At 38.4% G+C, this 16,973-nt stretch overlaps 1 protein-coding gene and 1 non-coding gene across 9 annotated transcripts in view; one reads left to right on the top strand and one right to left on the bottom strand.

Annotated features, from left to right (window-relative positions):
* Positions 1 to 16,973, top strand: part of VPS8 (VPS8, CORVET complex subunit) — a 295,955-nt gene that overhangs the window by 176,044 nt on the left and 102,938 nt on the right. For all 8 annotated transcript variants that reach the window (XM_027539052.1, XM_027539061.1, XM_027539070.1 and 5 more), the window contains one exon: positions 7,996 to 8,143. In XM_027539052.1, coding sequence (XP_027394853.1) covers positions 7,996 to 8,143 — 148 coding nt within the window. The remainder of the gene's footprint in view (positions 1 to 7,995; positions 8,144 to 16,973) is intronic.
* LOC113899810 lies at positions 12,173 to 12,279 on the bottom strand. Its single transcript, XR_003512995.1, has one exon. It is a non-coding gene; the product is annotated as a U6 spliceosomal RNA (small nuclear RNA).

Raw genomic sequence — 16,973 nt, 5'->3', positions numbered from 1 at the left:
GGACATGACTGAGTGACTGAACTGAACTGAATTGAAACTCTTTGCATGCTAGACTAGAGACCAGAAATCTTTGTTCTTTTTATGGTCAGAATTATGTATGGATGTCATAATAGATTTATAGTAGTCTGACCCACTGTCTGTTTAAAGACTGTCTCTGTGGTGGTGTCATAGAACTGCCTTTTTTCTGTCTCTTCTGATTCCATCTATCCTTTGGGAGAGAGATGGTATCAAGTTTCCCATGCAAAACTGAAAGTGTATCAGATTATATTATACTGAGATGCCAGGACCTGCAGCTTTTCACTCTTTAATCTACTTGGGCCACATTAAGGCAGTCTTTTCTAGTAGGGTCAGTAGCAGATATTAGTGATACGGGGAGCTTTGCATTAGAAAAATGCACTTGCAGTTACCTCCATGATTATTATTATTATTATTACTATTACTATTATAGTGGTAGAAAAAATTGTTTTAGCTAACCTGTAAGTTTTTATTTGGTCTGTACAGCATTAAATTGATTCAGATATTGTACTTGATCAGGTTATACAGATAAGTTTTTTTTTTTCTATCCATAAAATCATTAGGCTTAAAAATCTATTCTTCCTGCTTATGCAGGAGATCACTCAAAACAATACACCTTTTTTCTATGAGTATCAGATAAGTAACAAAAATTCTATTGAGATTTGGAAGAGGACATTTTGACACTTGATTGTTAGATTAAGGAAATGGAAAGCAATCCTATCTGCTAAAGATCTATCTTCAATCTGTTATTACATTGATTTGATGTGCAGCATCTTTGCTGTTAGCCTGTCTCCTTTGGAGTGTGCTTCATAAAAGTGTATATAGGATTGCAGCTGTTCCTCTCTGAGGAATACCAGCAGCTCTGCACAGCATGCAGAGTCAGCATGGAGAGTGAAGAGACCGAGTACTGGCTTCCTTCTTGCCGGAGGACAAGTTTCCATCTAGGCCAGTCACCTGTCCAGTTTTGTGGAACATTACTGTTGATTATGTTACAGTTTCGTGCAAATTGTAGGTATTGTCTTTGCTACCTATAATTAACACATTTAAAGCATTTTTTCAGGCAAATTGGCAAACTCAGGTTCTTGTTTAATTTGCACAGGAGTCCATTATGGAATTTTTAACATGGGATATATGTGGAAAGCTAAAACTTCAGCTTCATGGCTTTGTGAAGTGACTTGATTTGAATAAAAATTACATGGAAAATAATTTTCTTTGCTCTTATGGGTTGTGAGTCATTAGGCAACCCACTCCAGTGTTCTTTCCTGGAGAATCCCAGGGACTGGGGAGCCTGGTGGGCTGCCGTCTATGGGGTCATGAAGAGTCGGACACGACTGAGCAACTTCACATTCCAAAGGTACTGGGTAGTCATCAGTATGCCACCACCTCCAAGGGCTGGATATATGGAAATGAGCAGAGAGTTCAGGCACTGAGGATTTAGACTAAACTGAGGTGGCCCACAGTTGTCAAAGCAACTCACTAAAGGAGACTTTTCTAGATCTCAGAGATCTAGAAAAGCAGTCTAGACTGGTCGGTCTATTTTTGTGCAGCTTTTAGAATGAAGGGGAAGGACTAGACCAGACTTTTTTATTCTTGAAAAATATTCATTTTCTTTGTCAAATATTTTGAAATCAGAAATTTTAATATTAGAATAATTTTAAGTTATGCTTTTCAAAACTGACATATAGTTTATCCTTCCCCAGAAATAGCCAATTATACTAGATTATAATTTTAATTGATTTTCACAGACTGAGTGAATATTTTCTCCAACCTGAATTTTGGAGTGTGTTTAGAGTGTTATGTGTGTGTGCGCATGTTTCAAATGACATACATATACTCTATTTTAAAGGTAACGAAAGAAAGCCTTGTGTGAGTCTTCTAAAATTCTCCCTTTATATGTATTTAAATGTTTACATCATGTGAGTCAATTCTGTCATTAAAATAGAAATTCCCTAAAGAGTAGATAAAGGCTAGGTCTAAAATACATAATTTTGACAGCCATTAAAATTAGCAATGAGTATTTGGCAAAGGAGGTAGCTGATAAAAGACATAATAGAAATATGCTTGAGAAATGGATATAACAAATTGCTTTTATGTGTAAGACTGATAAGCAGCAGTCAGAAATGGATGTAAATTTGTTAATGCTACAATTTACTTATTAAAGTTTTGATTATGTTGATTTGCCTGATCATTTCCCAGCAGACACATTATTTCCCTCAAAAACGAATGCATCAAAATCTATTCATTTGAGTGATTTGCTTGGTTTGATGCATATTCACATCTTCAGTACTTGTAAAGGGTTTTGTGAATAAATGTTCTGGAAAGAATTAAGTACTGTTGTTTATCGGCAGGTGCTTATGTCTGATTTTAATCTGCTCCATAGTCTTGCATGTGTAAGACATATTACTGGAAGTCTGGCATAGGTATAATATTAGCACCACCTACTGCAGATGGTGACTGCAGCCATGAAATTAAAAGACACTTACTCCTTGGAAGTAAAGTTATGACCAACCTAGATAGCATATTGAAAAGCAGAGATATTACTTTGCCAACAAAGGTCTGTCTAGTCAAGGCTATGGTTTTTCCAGTGGTCATGTATGGATTTGAGAGTTGGACTGTAAAGAAAGCTGAGCTCCGAAGAATTGATGCTTTTGAACTGTGGTGTTGGAGAAGACTCTTGAGAGTCCCTTGAACTGCAAGGAGACCCAACCAATCCATTCTAAAGGAGATCAGTCCTGGGTGTGTTCATTGGAAGGACTGATGCTGAAGCTGAAACTCCAGTACTTTGGCCACCTCATGCGACTAGCTGACTGAGCTGACTCATTGGAAAAGACCCTGATGCTGGGAGGGATTTGGGGGCAGGAGGAGAAGGGGACGACAGAGGATGAGATGGCTAGATGGCATCACCGACTCGATGGACATGAGTTTGGGTGAACTCCGGAAGTTGGTCATGGACATGGAGGCCTGGCATGCTGCGATTCATGGGGTTGCAAAGAGTCGGACATGACTGAGCAACTGAACTGAACTGAACTGTGTATAAACATATGGAAAGTACATGGACTCACCTTAATGTCAAGAATTGGTTTGCATTCCCTTTCTCTTTTACCTAATTGTGTTCTATTGAGACACAACTTTGGTTCTACAAAGAGAACTGTCATTCCCCTGTGCCATCTTCATCTATTTTCTCCATGTAGAACTTTCTGACAGGACTTGCTCCTAGCTACATCTGACTTTACCGCCCTAGTCCTTGTAATTTTCACTCCTCTGTTCTACATTTTGGGTCCCTCTGTTTGAAGACAGTCCAATGTACTGTTTATTTCATCAGTTCAGTTTAATTCAGTGTGTGTTTACCAAGCACCTGTTATTTTGTGACAGTACTGTGCCAATGCTGGGAAAACAGTGATGAATGTGGCACCGTCTTTGGTTTCAGAATTTATTGTGTAGTTGGGACGCTTAGATAGTTTTCAAGTTATGTGATCAGAACTCAGGTGGTGGCCTACATAGGGAATAGCCAGTCATTTAACAACAATCCTGCCTTAAAGGCAGTTGTGAAATGAAAAAAGAGGAAAACTTGATCTTTGGGATTTACAGCCTGTTTGAGGAGGTACTGAATTAGCCTCAGCATGTATTGAAATCCCCAAGCAGCAGAATTTAGTGAGATCCTTGCCCAACCTCTGGTCAGGACTGAGGTCATAAAGCTCTTAATTTGGAAAGGATTTTCTATTCTAAATATGATTCCTATTCTGTAACTGAAGGGTCTTGCTAATAAAAACAGGAGTGCTATGTACTACCATAAAGAATACTTAATAACTCCTAGATCATTCTCGAGTCCAGATATTCCTACCTATGGCTGTTGGTGTGCTGCACCTGGATTACAGTTGTTTAAAGACTGATTCCCTTAAATCTTGAGGGGCACCTCTTAGGGTACATAGAGTACCTTGTAATCAGTCTGATTTCTGATGGGCCAGATAAATACAGTCATTTTCTATGTGCCATTATGAGAAAAAACTAGAAGGGTTGATTTAGACCATTAACCTTTCTGGCTCTCTGTTTCTACTTTTTTTTTTTTTTTCCTTTTTAGCTATTTTTTATTTGATTTTAGTGAAGTACAGTTGATTTACAGTGTGATGGTAATATCTTCTGTATGGCAAAGGGAGTCAGTTATACATATACATATTCTTTTTCATATTCTTTTCCATTATAGTTTGGCACAGGATATTGAATATAGTTTCCTGTGCTACACAGTAGGATCTTGTTGCTTATCCATTCTGTATGTGGGTTTGCATTGGCTAATCCTAAACTCCTGTTCCATCCCACCTATAGTCCCTTCCTCCACCTTGGCAACTACAAGTCTGTTCTCTGTATCTGTGAGTCTGGTTTTGTTTCATAGATATGTTGATTTGTGTTGTATTTTAGATTCCACATATAAGTGAGAGCATGCAGTATTTATTTTCTCCTTCTGACTTAATTCAATTAGTATATTCTCTAGGTCAATCCATGTTGGCACAAATAACATTATTTAATTCTTTTTGATGGCTGAGTAATATCCCACAAGCACAGGCGCGCACGTGTGTGTGTGTGTGTGTGTGTGTGTACACCATTTGTTTTTTATCCATTCATCTGATGGACATTTAGGTTGTTTTCATGTCTTGAGTATTGTGAATAGTGCATGTATCTTTTTGATCTAGAGTTTTCTCTGGGTATGTGCTTAGAGTGGGGTTGCTAGAGCATATGGGAACTCTATTTTTAGTTTTTTGAGTAACCTGCATACTGTTTTCCATAGTGGCTGCACCAGTTTACATTCTAACCAACAGTGTAAGAGGGTTCCCTTTTTTCCACACCCTCTCTAGCATTTGTTATTTGTAGACTTTTTAGTGATAGCCTTTCTGACTGGCGTGAGGTGATACGTCATTGTCGTTTTAACTTGCATTTCTCTCATAATTAGTGATGTTGAGCATCTTTTCATGTGCCTTTTGAACATCTGTATGTCTTTGGAGAAGCTTCTGTTGAGGTTTTCCTGTCCATTTTTTGATTGGGTTGTCTTTTTGTTGTTGAGTTGTAGAAGCTGTTTGTATATTTTGAAAATTAAGCCTCTGTGCCATCATTCACATATACTTTCTCCCATTCCATAGGTTGTCTTTTTGTTTTGTTTATATTTCATCTGCTGTGCAAAAGCTTGTAATTGCCTTACATCCCATTTGTTTGTTTTTATTTCTATTGTCTTGGGAGACTGACCTAAGAAAACATTGCTATAATTTATGTCAGAGAATTTTTTGCCTATGATCTTTTCTAGGAGTTCTATGGTATCTTGTTTTATAAATAAGTCTTTGAGCAGTTTTGAGCTCATGTGTATGCATAGTGTGAGGGTGTGCTCTAACTTCTTTGATCTATATGCAGCTGTTCAACTTTTCCAGCACCACCTGCTGAAGAGATTTGTCTTTTCTCCATTTTATATTCTTGCCTCCTTTGTCAAAGATTAATTGACCATAGGTGTTTGGATTTATTTCTAGGATCTCTGTTCTGTTTCATTGGTCCATATATCTGTTTTTGGGCCAGTATCACACTGTTTAATCATAACTGTAGCTTTGTAATCAAAGCTTTGTCTGAAGTCTGGAAGGGTTAGTCTCCTGTTTTTCTTCTTTTTCCTCAAGACTACTATGGCAATTCTGGGTCTTTTATGGTTCCACACGAATTTTAGGATATTTGTTCTAGTTCTGTGAAAAATGGATAATTTGATAGCAATCACATTAAATCAGTAGATTGCTTTGGGTAGTATTGCCATTTTAACAGGATTCTTCCAACCCAAGAGCATGGGATATCTTTCCTTTTCTTTGAATCATCTTTAGCTTCCTTTATTAATGTTTTGTAGTTCTCAGCATGGAAGTCTTTTACCTCCTTGGAGAGGTTTATTCTTAAATTTTTTTTCGATGCAATTTTAAAAGGTGTTTTTTAAAATAGATTCCCTTTCTGCTATTTCACTGTTAGTGTAAAGAATTGTCACCGATTTCTGTTTGTTAATCTTGTATCCTGCTACATTGCTGAATTCATTTATCAGTTCTAGTAGTTTTTGTGTGGAGTCTTTAAGGTTTTCTATATATAATATCACATCATCTGTGTATAATGATAATTTTACCTCTTCCCTGCCAATTTGAATACCCTTTTATTTCTTGTCTGACTGCTGTGGCAGGGATTCCAGTATGATCTTGAAGAGAAGTAGTGAGAGTGGACATCTTTGTCTGGTTCCAGATTTTAGTGTGAAGGCTTTCAGCATTTCACTGTTGAATATTATATTGGCTGTGGGTTTGTCATAAACAGCTTTTATGTTGAGCTATGTTCCCTGTATATCAGTCTTTGTAAGGGTTTTTTTAAAAAATCACGCATGGATGTTGAATTTTATCAAATGCTTTTTCTGCGTCTGTTGAGATCATCGTATAGTTTTTGCCCTTTCTCTTGTTGATGTAATGTATCACATTGATTAATCTGCATATGTTGAGCCATCCTTGTGACACTGGGTTGAATCCAACTTGGTCATGGTGTATGACCTTTTTTATGTGTTGTTAGATTGAGTTTGCTAATATTTTGTTGAGAATTTTTGCATCTATATTCATCAAAGGTATTGACCTGTAATTTTCTTTTTTTGGTAGTGTGTCTTTGTCTAGCTTTGGTATTAGGGTGACAGTGGCTTCATAAAACGTCTCTGGGAGTATTCCTTCCTCTTTGGTTCTTTTGGAAGAGTTTGAGAAGGATCCGTGTAAGTTCTTTGTCTATTTAGTAGAATTCTCCTAAGAAGCCATCTGGTCCTGGACCTTTTTTTTTGGTAGGGATTTTTTTTTTTTTTAATTACAGATTCTATTTCATTTCTAGAGATTGGTTTATTCAGACTGTTAACCTTTCTTTAGAAGGTTAGTTTTCCAAGCAGTCATTTTTGTATCTTCTTAACCCTGTTCCAATTCTTTATATACAGAGCTTTGGTTGAGGAATTCTGAAGAGAAGATAGACTCCCAGAAAAACTGACTTATTTTGAGGGTAGAGAGAAAATGATTCTTAGATTTCCAATGAGCAGCAGTTGATTTTTCTAAATATTTCCAGTAGTCTCCACCATGATAAAACTAATCCTCGACCTCCACAGCTTTTGTGTAGGCATTATAAATAGCAGACTTTGTGAATGGCTGACATTCCAGGCAAATGAACCATAAATTTAATATATCTTACTCTTCATCCACTTGCTTGTTTTCACAACAGCCAAATAATTAGCTGTTGCTGCATTGTACAAGATGCTGTTGCAGGCTTTGAGAATTCATTAGTGAGAAGATACCTGGTGGCTGCCCTCACAGAATTTATAGTCTTTTAGGGAAGATGGATAATTAAAGAAGTGATTACAACATGATGTGATTGGTACTATAAGGGAAGTAGAGTAGGGACAGTTGTTGAGACTGGAAGATGGCTTATTGTATATAGTCATTCACGGATCAAATTATTCAAACTAAACTGAGTTATCTTTGGGTTTTTTTGAGCAATAATAGAACTTTATATGTGATTTAGAGGAGCCCGCACTGAATCTCATTTCCATAATTATTCAAGGTAAATTGAGAAGCATTGTGATTTAGAATGTCTCTATCATATATAATTCACCTTAATAACCTAAGTAACATTAAGACTTTTAATTCACAATTTTACCCGACCAAAAGGTAGTCTTGGTTTTAAGGTAACATTTTGTGTTGTTCAGTCGCTGAGTTGTGTCCAATTCTTTGTAGACCATCAGGCTCCTCTGTCCATGGTATTTCACAGGCAAGAATACTGGAGGGGATTGCATTTCCTTCTCCACGGAATCTTCCCCACCCAGGGATCAAACTTGCATATCCTACATTGGTAGGTGGATTCTTCACCACTGAGCCACCTGGGAAACTTAGCATGCTTTTTACCTGTAGCCTTAATTACAGATATGATTAAATAATGCTACTCTCTTGCCTTTTCTGTTTTCAGGGAAGGTATTCATGTAAATCAAGAATCGCTGCAGATATCTCCCTGTATAATAGAGCAGTTCATTGAGCTCTTGTGTCAGTTCAGCCCAAACCACGTTATTGAGACGCTGCAAGTCCTTGAGTGCTACCGCCTAGAAGAAACTATTCAGGTAAGACCAATGCTGTAGAGAAGGAAAGAGTCAACGTTTATCATTCACTGTTTTACAGATGAGCACAGGGAGATGCATATGTTAAATCAGTTGCCTGAGTTTATGCCCAGTATGTGCTAGCATCGAAGAATGAACCCACTTCATTTGACTCCATGGTGCATGCTTTTCCTTGCTGTGATAAATTGCCTCTCTGTTCACTCTGGTGAAGTCAGAAACAGCACATGCCAATAATGGTTATTAATCAAGTTTCACAGGCATTTTAGCCAACAGGACAAACACAGAAAAAGGAATACAGTAAAAATATTAAAAGTGAAAAACCAAACTCTTACTTGCAGACACTGATGGTTTAGATAGTCTTGTGATAGTGTCGTGAGACTTATGAGGTTAAATGGCAGTTAGCACAGTCATTGCCTTGATTCTCCTTCCTTGTTTTCTTCCATTTCCAAATGGAAATGTGTGTGTGTATGCACATATGTGCATATGTATATATACGCACATGTTCTAATCTACCCTAAGAGGCTAGTATGTTCCCTATTTAAAGTTGATTTTAAGCTGCCATTATGTCTTTGTCATCAATACTGGTGAAACAGTAACCTGTATTTTCTGCATCCACTCCTAAACGCCCCACATGATTCAGTTCAGTTCAGTTCAGCTGCTCAGTTGTGTCCGACTCTTTGTGACCTCATGAACCACAGCACGCCAGGCCTCCCTATCCATCACCAACTCCCAGAGTCCACCCAAACCCATGTCCATTGAGTCAGTGATGCCATCCAACCATCTCATCATCTGTCGTCCCCTTCTCCTCCTGCCCTCAATCTTTCCCAGCATCAGGGTCTTTTTAAATGAGTCAGCTCTTCGCATCAGGTGGCCAAATTATTGGAATTTCAGCTTCAAAAACAGTCCTACCAATGAACACCCAGGACTGGTCTCCTTTAGGATGGACTGGTTGGATCTCCTTGCAGTTCAAGGGACTCTCAAGAGTCTTCTCCAACACCACAATTCAAAAGCATCAATTCTTCGGCGCTCAGCTTTCTTTATAGTCCAACTCTCACATCCATACATGACCACTGGAAAAACCATAGCCTTGACTATGTTTTGGTTGACTATGCCAACCTTTGTTGGCAAAGTAATGTCTCTACTTTTTAATATTCTGTCTAGGTTGGTCATAACTTTCCTTCCAAGGAGTAAATGTCTTTTAATTTCATGGCTGCAGTCACCATCTGCAGTGATTTTGGAGCCCAGAAAAATAAAGTCAGCCACTGTTTCCACTGTTTCCCCATCTATTTCCCATGAAGTGATGGGACCAGATGCCATGATCTTCGTTTTCTGAATGTTGAGCTTTAAGCCAACTTTTTCACTCTCCTCTTTCACTTTCATCAAGAGGATCTTTAGTTCTTCTTCACTTTCTGCCATAAGGGTGGTGCCATCTGCATATCTGAGGTTATTGATACTTCTCCCAGCAATATTAATTCCAGCTTGTGCTTCTTTCAGCCCAGCGTTTCGCATGATGTACTCTGCATATAAGTTAAATAAGCAGGGTGATGATATACAGCCTTGATGTACTCCTTTTCCTATTTGGAACCAGTCTGTTGTTCCATGTTCAGTTCTAACTGTTGCTTCCTGACCTGCATACAGGTTTCTCAAGAGGCAGGTCAGGTGGTCTGGTATTCCCATCTCTTGAAGAATTTTCCAGTTTATTGTGATCCACACAGTCAAAGGCTTTGGCATAGTCAATAAAGCAGAAATATATGTTTTTCTGGAACTCTCTTGCTTTTTTGATGATACAGCATGATTAAATTGTTCTAAATTATGAAATATTTAAAAATATACAGAAGTGTGCAAAATATCAAATACATATGTGCCCATGAACCCAACTCTTTAGATATTAATATTTTGCCATACTGGCTTCAGATCTTTGTTGTTTGTTTTAGAAATAGGAGAAAGTCATCCTTTATCTATCATGTCTCCCCTGAGGTTTCCACCAGCCTGAAGATTGGAAGTTTCTTCTTCCCATCCTTTTAAAAAAATTTTTCCTATATATGAATTGAATTTACCTATAAAACACAAGTTACAGTTTTGTATGCTTTTAAATTTTGTATTAACAGCATCATACATAATAATCCTATTGCAAATTGCTTTTTGTTAATTTTTTGTCTATCAGTTTTAATGCATGTAGCTGTAGTTCTTTCATTTTCTTTTTGTGATGCAAAGATAGTTTATTATGACACCATTTATGTAAAATTAGGTAATATTTACAATTTACAATGGATCAGCTATATCCCATGGGAATCTAGCATGTCATGCAAAGGAATAAATATTTTAACAAATAACACTTCAGTTGTCGTGAACAGTTGATCAGAAATTTTGTTTTTAAAAAAAAAGCCTCAAACTAAACAGTAAAAGTTTTGTATTGTCAGAGTAGTTCTTTCATTTTAATGTCCATTGAATGACCATGCCACAGTTTATATATTTCCTATCAGAGTGTTGCCAGTTTTTTACCATTATAAACAATGCCACTCTGGACATCTTTGTACATATCTTCTACGTACCCATCTGAGATTTCTCTAAGTAATATGTGTGAAAGTGGAATTCTTTAGACAATAGAGTAGCTTAATTCTACTCATATTGCCAAGTTAATTTCTTCCTTGTTTCCATTCTCATCATTAGTGTTTAAAATGTGCTATTTTTTTATGTCCTTGCTGATTTCGAGTATTTTAGACTTCCTAATTTTTGCCAGTATGATTATTACATTGCTTACTCATGACGTTGCATATCTTTCCATATGTTTAGTGACACTTTGGATTTTCTTTTCTCTGAATTGTGTATTCATATCATTTGTCCAATTTCATATTAAGATTTTACCCTTTCTTACTGATTTCTAGAAGTTCTTTCTAATTTCTGGATCTCTAGTTCTTTACTGATTCTGTGTGTCGGAGATGCCCTCTTTCAGTCTGTTACTGCATGTCTTTTAACATGTTTTTAGTGACTTCTATTTTAATTTATCGGTCTTTTCCTTTAGTGTCAAAATTTTGTGTGTGTGACCTTTATTTCCTACTTTAATGGCATAAAGGATATCCTCTTATATGAGTTTTGTAGTTTGAGACTTTTTTCATTTAGGCATTTAATACATCTGGAATTTATTTTTGTAAACTGATCGAGAGAGGAATTTATATATATATATTTTTTCCATGTACATGGTTAATGGTCCATGTGGCTGTTTTTGGCTGTGATAGGTCTTCATTGCTGCACAGGCTTTTCTCTAGTTACGGTGAGTGGAGTCTGCTCTCCAGTGGTGCGTAGGCCTCTGATTGTGGAGGCTTCTCCTGTTGAGGAGCATGGACTCCAGAGCACCCAGGCTTCAGTGGTTGTGATACATGGGCTCAGTAGTTGTGGTTCTTGGGCTGTAGAGCACAGGCTCAATAGTTGTGGCACAGCAGCTTAGGTCTTTAATCCATTTTGAGTTTATTTTTGTGTATGGTGTTAGAGAATATTCTAATTTTGTTATTTTACGTGTAGCTGTCCAGTTTTCCCAGCACTGCTTATTTTTTTTTTTAATTTTATTTTATGTTTAAACTTTACAATATTGTATTGGTTTTGCCACATATTGAAATGAATCCGCCACAGGTGTACATGTGTTCCCCATCCTGAACCCTCCTCCCTCCTCCCTCCCCATACCCTCCCTCTGGGTCGTCCCAGTGCACCAGCCCCAAGCATCCAGTATTGTGCATCGAACCTGGACTGGTGACTCATTTCATACATGATAATATACATGTTTCAATGCCATTCTCCCAAATCTTCCCACCCTCTCCCTTTCCCACAGAGTCCATAAGACTGTTCTATACATCAGTGTCTCTTTTGCTGTCTCATATACAGGGTTATTGTTACCATCCTTCTAAATTCCATATATATGTGTTAGTATACTGTATTGGTGTTTTTCTTTCTGGCTTACTTCACTGTATAATAGGCTCCAGTTTCATCCATCTCATTAGAACTGATTCAAATGAATTCTTTTTAATGGCTGAGTAATACAAAAATATGGAACGCTTCACGAATTTGCGTGTCATCCTTGCGCAGGGGCCATTCTAATCTTCTCTGTATCATTCCAATTTTAGTATATGTGCTGCCGAAGCGAGCACCCAGCACTGCTTATTGAAGAGACTGTCTATTCTGCATTGTGTATTCTTGCCTCCTTTGTCATAGATTGGGTGACCATATGTGTGTGGGTTTATCTCTGGGTTTTCTGTCCTGTTCCTTTGATTTGTATTTCTGTTTTTGTGCTAGGGCCATACTGTCTTAATAACTGTAGCTTTGTAATATGCGTTGAGTCAGGGAACCTGATTCTTCCAGCTCCTTTTTTCTTAAGATTGGTTTGGCTATTTGAGGTCTTTTGTGTTTCCATATAAATCATAAAATTTTTGCTTCTAATTCTGTGGAAAATGTCAGTGGTAATTTGATAGGGATTGTGTTGAATCTACAGATTGCTTTGGGTAGTATAGCCATTTTCACAATATTCTTCTAATACAGGAACATGGTATATCACTCCATCTGTTTGTGTCATCTTTGATTTCCTTCATCAGTATCTTATAGTTTTCTGAGTATAGGTCTTCTGCCTCTTTAGGTAGGTTTATTCTTAGGTATTTTATTCTTTTTGTCGCAAAGGTAAATGGGATTGTTTCCTTAATTTCTCTTTGTGATCTTTCATTGTTAGTGTATAAGAATGCAAGAGATTTCTGTGCATTTATTTTGTATCCTGCAACTTTACCAGATTCATTGATTAGCTCTAGTAGTTTTCTGATCCTAAAAGACTAAAGGCAGCTAAAGGCATCTTTAGGATTTTCTATGCATAGTATCATACCATCTGCAAGCAGTGACAGTTTTACTTCTTCTTTTTCAATTTGAATTTCTTTTTATTTCCTTTTCTTCTCTGATTGCCATGGCTAAGACTTCAAAGACTGTGTTGAATAATAGTGACCAGAGTAGACACCCTTTTCTTGTTCCTGATTTTAGAGGAAATGGTTTCAGTTTTTCACCATTGAGAATATTGTTTGCTTGTCATGAAAAGAAAAAAGTGTTGGTTGCTCAGTCATGTCCAACTCTTTGCAACCTCGTGTCCGACTCTTTGCAACCCCATGGACTGTAGTCCTCCAGTCTCCTTTGTCCATAGAATTCTTCAGGTAAGAATACTGGAATGGGTAGCTATTCCCTTCTCCAGGGGATCTTCCTGACCCAGGGATCAAACCCCAGTCTCCTACATTGCAGGCAGATTCTTTACCATCTGGGCCACCAGGGAAGCTCATGGACTTGTCATATATGGTCTTTATCTTGTTGAGATAAGTTCCCTCTATGCCCACTTTATGGAGAGTTTTTTTTTTTTTTTATCGTAAATGGGTTTTGAATTTTGTCAAAAGCTTTTCTGCATCTGTTGAGATGAACATACAGTTTTTATTCTTCAGTTTGTTAACATAGTGTATCATGTGGATTGATTTATGGATGCTAAAGAATCCTTGCCTCTCTGGAATAAATCCCACTTAATCATGGTATGATCCTTTAATGCATTGTTGGTTTCAGTTTACTAGTATTTTCTTGAGTGTTTTTGTGGCTATATTCATCAGTGATATTGGCTTGTAAATTTTTTTTGGTAGTGCCTTCGTCTGGTTTTGGTATCAGAGTGATAGTGGCCTAATAATATGAACTTGGCAGTGTTCCTTCCTCCACAATATTTTGGAAGAGTTAAAAAAAAAAAAAACAGAAGGATAGGTATTAACTCTTCTCTAAAAGAGCAAGAGAGTTCCAGAAAAACATCTACTTCTGATTAATTGCCTATGCCAAAGACTTTGACTGTGTGGATCACAACAAACTGTGGAAAATTCTTCAAGAGATGGGAATACCAGACCACCTGACCTGCCTCCTGAGAAATTTGTATGCAGGTCAGGAAGCAACAGTTAGAACTGGACATGGAACAACAGACTGGTTCCAAATAGGAAAAGCAGTATGTCAAGGCTGTATATTATCACCCTGCTTATGTAACTTATATGCAGAGTACATCACGCGAAATGTCAGACTGGATAAAGCACAAGCTGGAATCAAGATTGCCGGGAGAAATATCAATAACCTCAGATATGCAGATGACACCACCCTTATGGCAGAAAGTGAAGAAGAACTAAAGAGCCTCTTGATGAAAGTGGAAGAGGAGCATGAAAAAGTTGGCTTAAAACTCAACATTCAGAAAACAAAGATCATGGCATCTGGTCCCATCACTTCATGGCAAATAGAAGGGAAACAATGGAAGCAGTGAGAGACTTTATTTTCTTGGGCTCCAAAATCACTGCATTTGGTGATTGCAGTCATAAAATTAAAAGACGCTTTCTCCTTGGAAGAAAAGCAATGACCAACCTAGACAGCATATTAAAACAGAGACATTACTTTGCCAACAAAGGTCTATCTAGTCAAAACTATGGTTTTTCCAATAGTCATATATGGATGTGAGAGTTGGACTATAAAGAAAGCTGAATGCTGAAGAATTGATGCTTTTGAACTGTGGTGTTGGAGAAGACTTTTGAGAGTCCCTTGGACTGCAAGGAGATCCAGCCAGTCCATCCTAAAGGAAGTAGTCCTGAATATTCATTGGAAGCACTGATGCTGAAATTCCAATCCTTTGGCCACCTGATGCGAAGAACTGACTCATTGGAAAAGACCCTGATGCTGGGAAAGATTGAAGGTGGGAGGAGAAGGGGACGACAGAGGATGAGATGGTTGGATGGCATCACTGACTCGATGGACGTGACTTTGAGTAAGGTCCTGATGCTAGTGATGGACACGGAAGCCTGGTGTGCTGCAGTCCATGCGGTCGCAAAGAGTCAGACATGACTAAGCAACTGAACTGAAATGCTTGATAGAATTCACCAGTGGAGCAGTCGGTACCTGGACTTCAGTTTGTTGGGAGTTTTTAAATTGTAATTTTGGTTTCGGTACTTGTGGTTAGTCTGTTCATATTATCTCTTTCTTTCTCTTTCAGTCTTAAAAGGTTATATCTTTCTAAGAATTTGTCCGTTCCTTCTAGGTTGTCCATTTTATTTGTATATAGTTGTTTGTAGTAGTCTGTTATGGCTCTTTGTATATTATTGGTGTCGGTTTTAACTTGTTTTTCATTCTGCTGTTAACTCCTTCTTCTGTATTTTAAATTCTTCTTGTATTCTTCAGCTTTGATAATCCTCTTTTCTATTTTCTTTTTGTTTCAGTTATCACTGTGTTCATCTTATTTTCCCATGTTCAGATAGCATTTTATTAGTAATGCTTTGAACTCTTTTCAGGTAAATTATTTATCACTTTTTGTTTCCCATCCCCTTAATGAATTTTTCTCTTTCATCTGAAACACATTCCTCTTTTTTATATCTTGTTTGATGTTCTCTGTTTTTCTCTGTGAGATTATGTGAAACAGTTCCCAGTCTTGAAGGCATGTCCATATGTGGGAGCATCCCTATGAAGTCTGCTTGTCCCCAGTGGCATCGGTGGAAGAGCTAAATTTAAAGTGAGCGTAGGCTGCGTCCTTCCCTGTTCTGTGCTATCAAGCTCTGTATTGCTGGCTTGCAGGGCTAGAGTCACTGCCCTGTCAGGGGTGATGCCAAGGCCTGAGGGTCTGGAGCAGGGTTTCTTCCCAGTGTGATGGTGATATTCGCCATGGTTCGGGGTATGGCTGGGACCTGAGGGCTTGGGACTGCACTTCTAAGATTGTTCCACCTTTTTTTTTTTTTTTTAATTAGCAATTGTTATTTACTTACGCTGTGCTCAGTCTTCATTGCTATGTGTGAGCTTTCTTGAGTTGCAGTGAGCAGAAGCTACTCTTGTGGCTGTTCTTCCTTGTGGTACATGAGCTTCTCATTGCAGTGGCTTCTCTTCTTGTAGAGCACGAGCTCTAGGTCCCCAGGTTTTAGTAGGTGTAGCACACAGGATCAGAAGTTGCTGCTCGTGGGCTGAAGAGCACAGGATTAGTTAGCTGTGGCACACTGGCTTAGTTGATTTGCAGCATGTGGGATCTTTCCAGACCAGGGATTCAATCTGTGTCCCCTGCATTGGCTGATGGATTCTTAACCACTGGACTACTAGGGAAATCCAATTTGTGCCCCTTTTTTTCCTGGTGTGCACACATTGGGTAGAGGCAGGGTCAGGGCCAGAGTGGCTGAAGCCACACTAATAAGCTGGATCCATTTTTACCTCTGTGCAGTTGCATCAGCCATGGCAGTCTCCTCCCTAGTTAGAGGCAGGCTGAGGGCCTGGGCTGGTTCCCGTCTTTCCTGATGCTTGCACTTAATTGTGTGCAGGCAGTGACAGACACTGACACGGCTGGAGAAAGGGTCAAAGTCCAGGCAGCTGCTGCTCCCTCCCAGGTACAGGCATGCACGCTAATCCCTGCAGTGGCTCTCCGCTCTGGCTAGATGCAGGGCCGTGGCATGAGGTGGCTCCACTCCCTCCATGGCCACTTGGGCTTATTGGAAATGAAATTTCTAAAAGGAAATTTTTTGAAATGACTTTTAAAAGATCGATTATTGCTGGTATGTGCTGTTAATTTTTGTGCATTGTTTTCCAATCTTGTATTTTTTTTCATTCCCTCATCAGATGTCTGGGAACTCTGGGATATTACCGAGCAGAAGCAGTGAAAATATGCATTCTCTCCTTATTTCTGATTTAAAAAGTTGGAGAAGGAAATGGCAACCCACTCCAGTATTCTTGCCTGGAAAAGTCCATGGGCAGAGAAGCCTGGCGGGCTGCAGTCCATGGGGTTTCATGACTGAGCATGTGTGCATGAGGATGGAGGGAGATGGGTTGGTAGCAA

This window comes from Bos indicus x Bos taurus, chromosome 1, assembly GCF_003369695.1.
Source record: "Bos indicus x Bos taurus breed Angus x Brahman F1 hybrid chromosome 1, Bos_hybrid_MaternalHap_v2.0, whole genome shotgun sequence".
In the NCBI taxonomy this organism is placed as follows: domain Eukaryota; kingdom Metazoa; phylum Chordata; class Mammalia; order Artiodactyla; family Bovidae; genus Bos; species Bos indicus x Bos taurus.
The sequence above is the reverse complement of the archived record's forward strand: the minus strand, read 5'-3'. Positions and strand labels throughout refer to the sequence as shown.